The following is a 9,653-nucleotide window of genomic DNA, read 5'->3' as shown; positions in this document are numbered from 1 at the left end:
TAAATATCCAGGCATTCAGGCAGCAGTATTCCCAGAAAGAAGAGGAGCAAGAAGAGGAACCATCATGGAAGGACAGGCCCCTGCACGGCATGTGCCATTGTCAGTTATAGAGAAATTCTAAGCACAGGATTGATAGAGGCTGGGGTCTACCACACCAGGCAAGACCACAGGTGTAGGCTGTGTAAAGATGCCCCTGAGACAGTCCAACACATAACAGCAGGATGCAAGATGCTAACAGGCATGGCATACGTGGAACGCCATAACCAAGTGGCCAACATAGTATACAGAAACATCCGTGCTGAGTATCACCTTGAAGTCCCAAGATCAAAATGGGACACACCCCCTGGGTTGTCGAGAATGACCAAGCTAAGATCCTGTGGGACTTCCAGATACAGACAGACAAACTGGTGATGGCTAACCAACCGGACATAGTAGTGGTGGACAAGCAGAGCAAGACGGCTGTATACCGAGTGATAGGAATTAGGAAGAAGGATCACGAGAAGCTCGAGAAGTACCAATGGCTGAGAGAGGAACTCGAGAAGATGTGGAGGGTGAAAGTAACAGTGATCCCAGTGGTAATCGGATTACTCGGTGCAGTGACTCCCTGAACAGGGCGAGTAGCTCCAGCAGATCCCAGGAACAACACCCAAGATCTGTGTACAGAAGAGCACAGTCCTAGAAACAGCAAAGATACTGCGCAGGACCCTCAAGCTCCCAGGTTCTGGTAGAGGACCCGAGCTTGCAGACCGCCCACAAGGTGTGAGATGGTTGCTCTCTAATGTGTGTTTTGAAAAAAACCCCACCTGGATTTCGTTAATATGACTGAGTCATTTAAATACGGTTCTTCGTAGTGCGATTTTTCAGTGTGTTATTTTAACCTTTGGGTGTTACTATCACCTACAATGATGTAGTGTATTGATTAAAATGCTGAAATCTGGCTTACGAACTGAAAAGTAATTCCCATCACAATTTTACTTAAACCTCACATACTTCACAAACACAAACACACTTCCACAAACATGCATGTTCATGTACTATAAACACACAAACTGGCAACTATGTAAGTAAAAAAAAGGCTAGTCTGCATAAACAGCGATCATAAAACCAGATTCATCTCAACATGTATTTAACAGAGCAACAGTAAAACAAAATGCAAGACTGTGCAATTCTTTTATTAGTCGTACTTTAATTGAATGAACTTTATAAGAAGCATTATAAAAATATGTTTGATTTACAAGCATGGATACATACAGTACATTGTGCATTACTGTAATTTTTTTCTCTCAAAGCATTCCATTATCAGATGATACATACAGTTTACCAAAGGCTATCTCAAGATCTGGATTCCATAAACCAATAACATGACAGAGAGGGAGAGAATAAGGACGATGAGACTGAAATAGCTCTTCTAAACAAGTGAATCAGCTGCATGCTTGGTTTGTGCTCATCACTTTGATCTGACTGGATGAAATGTATCCTTCCCGCTCACAAATTGGAGGATTTCACGCAGATGTCTGTCACCTCATTTGTCATCCAAACGGCAGCTCACCATCCCGGCTTTGGTGTGAGTTAAACCGAAGGTATTTGAACCCATGTTTGCATAATATTCAGAAGCACAAACGGCTCCTTCATGCCGTCCGCTTCACTCAGTCAGCAGGTAAACGGGTTCCAAGGCGACAAATTTGGTTCAGTCCCTGCAGTCAGGATACAGTTAAACGCAGTCTACTACAAGCTGCATTAGCTGCGTGACAGCATGAGTTTTAGTAACTGCTCCTGTTTAAGACTGCAAATCATCTCCTGCTGAAACTTCCTCAAGGAGACGCCGCGGTGTGTCCATTATAGGAGATCTGAGGAATACCATTACTGGAGTTGTCCAGGACCTCCTGTTAGAGACACACAAACACAAACCTGCTTAACAAACACTTCCAACAGCGGCTGAAGATGAATCATGCAGTTTACTACCTTCTCTGTCATCTCATGGGAATGATGTAGCGAGTGTTCCCTCTCCAAGAACATCCTTTGCTGCTCCGAGCTTGCCAGGCGACAAGTCAGCCACGTGGATAAGGTACAGGTCGAGATCCCTGGATAAGACAGGAAAAGGAAATTTTACACAGAAGTGCACAGAAAAAGACTCAGTCCCCAGAGGATAAAACATACTGTGCTGGATGATCGTCTGATTTCTATTTTTTAGTGCTAGTATGGAAAGAGTTTCACTTATGAAGTTCTATGTCTCAGCCAAAGTCTGTATATGGACTGCATAAAAGATGGATGTAGCCTTCGGGTACAAGTGAAGCCAACGTTGCAATGCCTCGTTTGATTTCAGTTATTTAGTTATCAAGCCATCCATTTTCTTCCACTTGTCCAATTCGAATTGTGAGTGTGTGTGTGTGGGGGGTCTGGTCCCTACATTATAATAATATCTATGAGAAAATTAAACTACCTCACTCTTGATTTATGTCCTCGGTAAATTCTCTCCTAATGGGCTTATGGACTCAATTGCTGGTTGATTACTTTTGAAATTATGGCCCCATTCAGAGACTTTTAGGGCATTTAATCCCTGACATTTTCTCTAAGCTAAAATGACTTTGATGTATCGCTAACTAGCAAATATTATGTCCCTAATGTGGTTTGCATGCTAAAACTGTTACGTACCTACTAAATATCCATATTAACATTGGTATCAACATTTAGCTCCAAGCACAACCTCATGGAGCGACTAGTATACCGGCAGACCTTCAGAAAAGAAATAGAGAGGCACTTCTTATCTGAATAAAACTGACAAAGCTTGTTTGGGTAGGGTGTTGGAGCACTGGAGAGTTGTTGAGATAGAGCTGAGATAAATGTGATTAGCAGTAATAAGAAATGCTTGGTATACTGTTAGTATTGACAGGTGACTAATAAAGAGATGCTTTATCTTTACCCCCACATTTAGTCCCTTTCAAATACTTGAACAGAGACTAATAACATTCTGGTCTTACAATGAAAAATAGACAAAGACATGAATTGTTTTCAATTGTGTCACATCAGATTGTGTTACGTCTTGCATCCTTGTTATTATTTTTACCTAGACAAGCCAGAGTCATTGCAGCCAGGTGGATTGTTTGCATCTTGTCCGGCCGTTTGTTCAGTGCCCGAACAAACTGGACGTTTAAGATCCCGGCAATGAGCCCACAGATGCAGCACGCTGAAAAGAGGATCATCTGAAAGACAAGGGGGGTAAGCTGCAAAATTGAGACCTTATCAACAAATCTGTAAACCAAGTGACAAAATGCAATGAGACCGGAGATATACAAATTACTACTGAGCTTCCATCTCCATCATTCTGCTGTTTTGGAACGAGGCTGCGGCGATGAGTAATGCCTATCAGTCAAAATAAATCTCATTCGCCATTAGAAAATTGGATCACTCTCAAAGCCGACTGTCTGTTCCAGGAGCGATGTGCGGCTTGTAAATATGCTTGCATCACTCACTTGCTGTATTTGTGTGTTTGTGTCTGATTTGTGTGTTTAATGAATCGCATTTTACGGATTACTTCTCCGGAAATTGTGATCAGAACCGGGAAAACTAAATCCCAGTTTCAGAATCTGATTTTTTCATCTTTTTATTTATTTGTTTCGGGGTAAAATCTGATGAGAAAATGGTTAGACTTCCATCATCTTCTTATCAAGATAATAAAATCCAGATGATTCATATACTTCCCACTAATTGTGAATGTGTTTGTATTCCATCTGGAGTGCAAGCCCTCGTTCACCGCCCCCTGTGCAGATGCCGGTAGTGCCTTTAACCACATGGAAAAGGGCATCTCCTATTTCAGTCGTTACCCAGGGAAGTGTGGAAAGTGGCTGGCAGGGGTCCGGAGCCAAACCAACCTAATGTAATCATCACCCCACAGGCAGACATGGGGAGGGCGCTGGAGGAAGATGACGGCGGGGACAGAGTGAATGGAAGAGGCAGATGGATAGATATAGTGATGAAAAAAAGGGAAAGCATGAGTAGGAGGAGATAGACAGGGAGACAAAAGTTGGACAGGGTGAGATGGAGGGAAAGAAAGGTTGAGTGATGTCTCTGTTACAGCAGATTGTGCTGACATTGATCCATCATTAGTCTCCTCCCTGCAGGAGACAGGGAGTCAGAGAGAAACACCAGGACTGGGAGACACTGAGAGACTGTAAAAAAGACAGAAAGAGCGACAGAAAGAGAAGAGAGGTGACTGCTTGTCTCCTCTTATTTCCTCAGATGTCTCTCTCAGAGCACACTGACTGCACCTGCTGCAACACACACACACACACCTTTGGGAGTTCTTTCATTGTCGAATATGCAGACCTTGTGTATGCTTTGCGTTCAGTATTCCTGATACAGTTGACTTTGCATCTGATATCCACAACAGAAGACATCTGCATCATAATTCCAGCAAATACGTAATGAAAAAGGCTCCCAGGCACATGACAGTTAGCTGGACTGAGCTCAGCATAAAAGGTAGAAACAAGAAAACAACCTGGCTCGGTTCAAAGCTAAAAAAACCAAAATCCACCTTCTACCTCTAGCAAAGGCTGCAGGCCTTCTCGAACTATTTCCTGGTGTCTCTGCCTAATTCCTAGAAACTGGTACCATCCTGGAAATAGCTCAGTACAAACTGCCTAAAAGTGAATCACTAACTAATGACCTGGAGTGTGTTTAAAGTCGGATTTTGGTACCCCACCCATGCATCATATCATTTCACTGCATTCACATAGGGCTCCTGTTGTTTGTACACTACAGACTAACAGGCATTAAAAAAAGGAAATTACTTGGAGAAATAAACCGAGCTCATTCAGTATGTATGTACTTACAATAAGGCCAGTCCTCTTTCGAGCACACAGCACTCCGCACATCCCGCAGACCAGAAACTGGAAACAAAGAAAGTCAACAAGTTAGTAAATTAACACCTCTGTGAGTTCAAGTTAGTTTGTCATGAGAAATTTTTAGATGTTTCTTTTTTATGGCACCCGTCCCTGATGCAACAATGGGAAATGCTGAAAATAACAGTCATTGAGATTCTCCCTCTAAAAATAACATTTCCAGAAGGATGTTGGTGGAAAAAGGAGATATGCCCTCTTATTTTTTATTTCAGGATAATTTACACTGTCTGCTTATTATTATTTAATATATAAATGTTTCTAGACAGCCTCTCCGTGTTAGCCTCGCGTCCAGGGTTTACCTCGCCTCTCGCCCTATGGCAGCTGGGATAAACTCCAGCCCCACCCTAACCTTAGATAATTGGATAAGGAGAAGAAAATGGATGGATAAATATTTCTAAGAGCCAGGTGCACTTATTAGAGTCCCTCAAGAGCTTTCAGCTCTTTATAAAGTCTCCTACCTATGGATCAAGTTGTTGAGCTGACGCACACACACACATACACACAAATCTTCATGTGAAATTTAGGTCATTAAGCTGCCTAATATGTACTTTCTAGGATAATATTTGCCAGTTTAAAATTCTGGTTTAGTTTCTTGTTTCACTGTAAAAACATTCTTACAATCTTATAACTATACTGCCCTATTCTCCTAATCAGGTAATTAGACAGTAGATAGATTAGAATATATCATTTTAGATTAGATTTGATCATTTTAGGGCTCTGCCTGCTTTCAAAACTGGAAATCTTTTAAACAGACAATTCTTCTGTTTTACAAAAAGTCTCACGATTCAGGTTTGCTGTTCATTGCAAAAAAACAACAACCCCAAACTGCTCCACTGTTCTGAAACTTAATCCAAAGTTGCAGAAATGATAAATTATTAATGCACACTGTTTCAACACAATAAGACACTAAAGGTTGGAGAGTCAGTGTCCTCTAAAGTCACCGGTCAGTGGGTTACCATAATTCCCAGGTCCCGAAAGAAGACTGAAACTCTTGGACAGCTGGGTGGCTGACTCAGCAGACAGAGCTCAACAGCTGTGTGGTTGAACTCGCAGACGACCCATTGCATAACATCTTTGCAGGAACTTCATCTACACTGCTGGAATCATGCGCACTTTAAGTGCACTCACGCCCAGATATGGAACCTATATACTGTGATATATCAGTAAATGCTTTTTTTCTCCTTTCCGTCTGATGCACACCCACATATTTACACTTAAGCAGTCTTTCAAAGCAGCCGTCTCACACCGATGATAATGTTATATATGACTCTTTATGACTCATAGTGCTTCAGCTCCTGGCATTTATAGTAATTCTCAGCTATAACTGCTGACAGATAGACTATATATCCCCCGCTGGAGCGACTGTCACAGTAAAGTAGATGATTCAAGGTATGTGGCTGCTTAAGATGCCAGAAACAAAACTTTTTAACTGTTCTGTGGCAAAATCGAGACAGTGAGGCTCAGAGCGGCGCAGAAACAGGAGCAGACACATTCAATAGACTGAAAGGACGTAGATGGGTCTAAAAGCCCCGACCCTTCCAAGCAATGAGCAGTAAATCAAGCAGGAATTAATAAGGCCAATCTTTAGTGCCAGGCCAAATGGCTGTGTGTCTGCCAGGCTTTTATAGGCAAATACCATATGAAGCTGTGTCAGCAAAACCACGCCGGGTATAGAGTTTGAAAAGTAAACAACCACAAATATGAACAGAAATTCCACGCCTCAACTTTTTCAAACAAAGAATTTCTGTAAGCAGAATGGATTTATTTGATAGGAACTTAAATAAGACAAAAATATTTGGAGTCAATTAGTTTTTTGAGAAGTTTTAGAGGGAAAAATACAAAAATCTTTAAGAGTTTTCTTTGTTTTTCTGCACATTTTAAATATCTGTGTTACCTTGGTGCTGTAGTTTATGGTGTATGAATATATTAAAGGTCTAGTCTAGTACTTTAGCCCTTATATGACCAGAATATGTTTCCCTTATTTGATATTCTAATGCTTACAGACATGCAGCACATGCTGTCTCTAGCAGGCTCTATAAAGAGGAAGGCAATTCCCTTGAGTTTTAACGGTCTCATCTTTCAGCACGATCCCTGGAGATACTTATCCTCTGGGGATGTGAGACAAAGACAAAAAGTCGCGACAAGACTTGTTCCAAAGACGTACACAGAGTCCACTCCAGACCGGAGAAGCGTCTCCCTGCTGCGGTTTATGATCGCCCCGGACCCAGCTGATGCCCACCGCTCCCAGGACGATGCTCGCCACACCCAGGCCCACCTCCACCAAGGACAGCAGGAGCAGGCTCCACAGAATCTTGCGGCTGGAGCACATCCTGCCCCGGGCATCTCTCCAGCTCCAGCAGGAGGGAGGCGCTGAGGCGGGAGTCCGCTTCTCAATGCTCCGAGGGCGGCACTGCTCTACTGCTTCATATCCGGCTGGAAGAGGCGAAAAAAGTGTATCCAAGCGCAAAGAGAAGAGGAGCGAACTTACAGAAGCGGCTAACAAACTATTTAAACATGGAGGTAGGGAAAGCGTTGGCTCTCTGGTTGGAGATTATTGTGGTAAAGGAGCGTTCGGCTGAAGTTCCTCTGTGCGTAACGCACGGCGCTGTCCAGGGTACTTAAACGCCATGGCGCGCGCGCAAGCATGCACCCATATACACACACAAACAGTGCACGCGTGCACATCCAGGGCCGTTACTAGGAGTTCGTGAGTCTCAGCCTCCGCCCACAGCGATGAAACGCGACATATGCTGACGTTCGTTAAACGGAACCACAGACAGGAAACACCTGTCATTTAAATATAAATATAAAAGCTACACTGATGTGTAAGTTTTATAAATGGATAAAATAGAACAGAGATCATTTTATCAAAAACTGAACCCCCCTCCCACTTGTTTAGTTCTTGTTTTTTTGTTTGTTTTTGTTTGCTTTCTTCAGACATTCTGGAACTCAGTGTTTGTTCTCTTTATATATTACTTCCAGCTTTGGGTGGTAGATTTATCCACTTCTGCGTCATTAGTGATATTTACAGTCTTTGATTAAGAAGGTAACAGCTCGTGACTCTGCTTTTCCAGCAAGTGCATATCTACAACCAGAAATGATTAACCATGTTTTCACACTTCTGCCCTCTTCTATTCCTGGATTTAATTCCCTTTCCTGAGAGTTTCACCTGAAGGAAATTGCATTTAATATGGTTAACTTAATAACAGTGAATGCTAGTTTAGATCGTGAGCATCTGCTGTGATCTCTGCTCTATCAACTCATAAATATTTAAGCAACATGGGACATTTTGAGTGACGTAATCTGCAGCTGATGTGGAAAACAAGACTCTAGAGGCAGGTGACTCGCTGTTATTTGTGAAAATGTGACAAAGATATTGTAAATAATATGAATTTATCATGAAATTGAGCATGTGTTAGTTCTGCAAACTAAAAATTACAGCTTCTGGGTCAAGAAAGAACCAATCCAATGGTGTATTAGTTGTTTTGTGTGTGCTATATTGAATTAAATCGATTGTTTAAGCTGAAGGACAATAAAGCTTTGCAATCATGATGCTAATAATGGGTGTTGGGTAGAAATTCATGTCAGAGTTGTTCTCTAAATAAAAACTTAACTACTGTAATTTTTTTATTTATTTTAACCACAGTTATGAAACAAGGGTTACAGTCATTCAGTGCAGAATCCTCACCAATTAAAATATCTCATATAAGCCTCATTGTCCTTATTCAAACCGAGGAGGGACTCAGGGGCAACGCTGGGGAAAATTCTCATAATACCTTTCTGTAAAAGACAACTGGTGACGATTTCAAAGCAACAAAGTGTTGTGGAAGATTTTATAGCTCAACTACTTCTCTGTGTCAAACTGTCCTAACTGAACAAGAGGCTCCGCATTGCCTTATTGTGTCTACATGTTATATTTCAGCCACACCACATGTTGATGTACGAGTTCATGTTTATCACACGGTGTTCTAACAGCATCCTGTGACTGTGGCAGATAGATGACTCGTGTCTATAAATATTCTAGGTTTACAATCGCTCTTTGGTCAAAGATACTGCTGTCGTTCTGTGTATTGTTGTTTGATGCCTTTGCAAAGGTAAATAAAACTTACAGAGACAACCTGATACGTTCTTTGTGAGCCACCATAGAACTGCACAGATTTGAGTGAAAGTCAAAGTAGAGGTTTCAAGACACCATGTTTTGTTTTTGTTTTTTTTACATTTGGCCAATGCCCCCTGCTTACTCATTAGTCACGCTAATGCTTTATCAGAGAAAAAATTCTGAGATAAAGGGTTAATATTCAGGGTGGATGCATTCAGAAACATCAGATGAGTGACGTCTGCGATTTAAAAGTGCCAGACACAGGCAGAAAACAGAAAAACACCTTTAGACTTGTTGGTTATAAGCAAACAAAAACAAAAAAAAGCATATTAAAAATCACAACATGCATCACGCTGTTCCCAGCCTTTTCAACATTGCCTGAATAGTCAGTAATCCCACATACCACCTTTCCCAGTACGTAAAATCAAAACATTTGAACTCACCTCCAGGAGATGGTAAAGCTAGCCAAGCAGCATAAAGATAATTAACTGATTCTGGCTTTTTAAATGTGTTTTCTGCACATAAAGGTTTCTAACTGATCGATGATGGATTGACAGAGGCTAAGCAGCTGCTATGGGATACAGCATCATCGAGCTGTGTTACTGCACGCTGTGCTGTTTCAGGGGAGTGTTTACTCTGAGCTCAACATGAGTTCA

The 9,653-nt window shown here is 41.7% G+C and overlaps 1 protein-coding gene across 1 annotated transcript; it reads right to left on the bottom strand.

Moving 5' to 3' along the window:
• Positions 1-1,166: 1,166 nt before the first annotated feature.
• On the bottom strand, positions 1,167-8,675 carry tmem196 (transmembrane protein 196). Its single transcript, XM_005462018.4, has 5 exons — positions 7,063-8,675; positions 4,830-4,886; positions 3,065-3,200; positions 1,963-2,081; positions 1,167-1,883 (listed from the first exon to the last, which is right to left on the bottom strand). The coding sequence occupies exons 1-5, from the start codon at positions 7,225-7,227 to the stop codon at positions 1,812-1,814; spliced, it is 549 nt and encodes a 182-aa protein (XP_005462075.1). The 5' UTR covers positions 7,228-8,675; the 3' UTR covers positions 1,167-1,811.
• Positions 8,676-9,653: the final 978 nt, after the last annotated feature.

This window comes from Oreochromis niloticus, linkage group LG22 (assembly GCF_001858045.2).
Source record: "Oreochromis niloticus isolate F11D_XX linkage group LG22, O_niloticus_UMD_NMBU, whole genome shotgun sequence".
In the NCBI taxonomy this organism is placed as follows: Eukaryota; Metazoa; Chordata; class Actinopteri; order Cichliformes; family Cichlidae; genus Oreochromis; species Oreochromis niloticus.
This window is presented reverse-complemented; position numbering and strand designations above follow the sequence as displayed.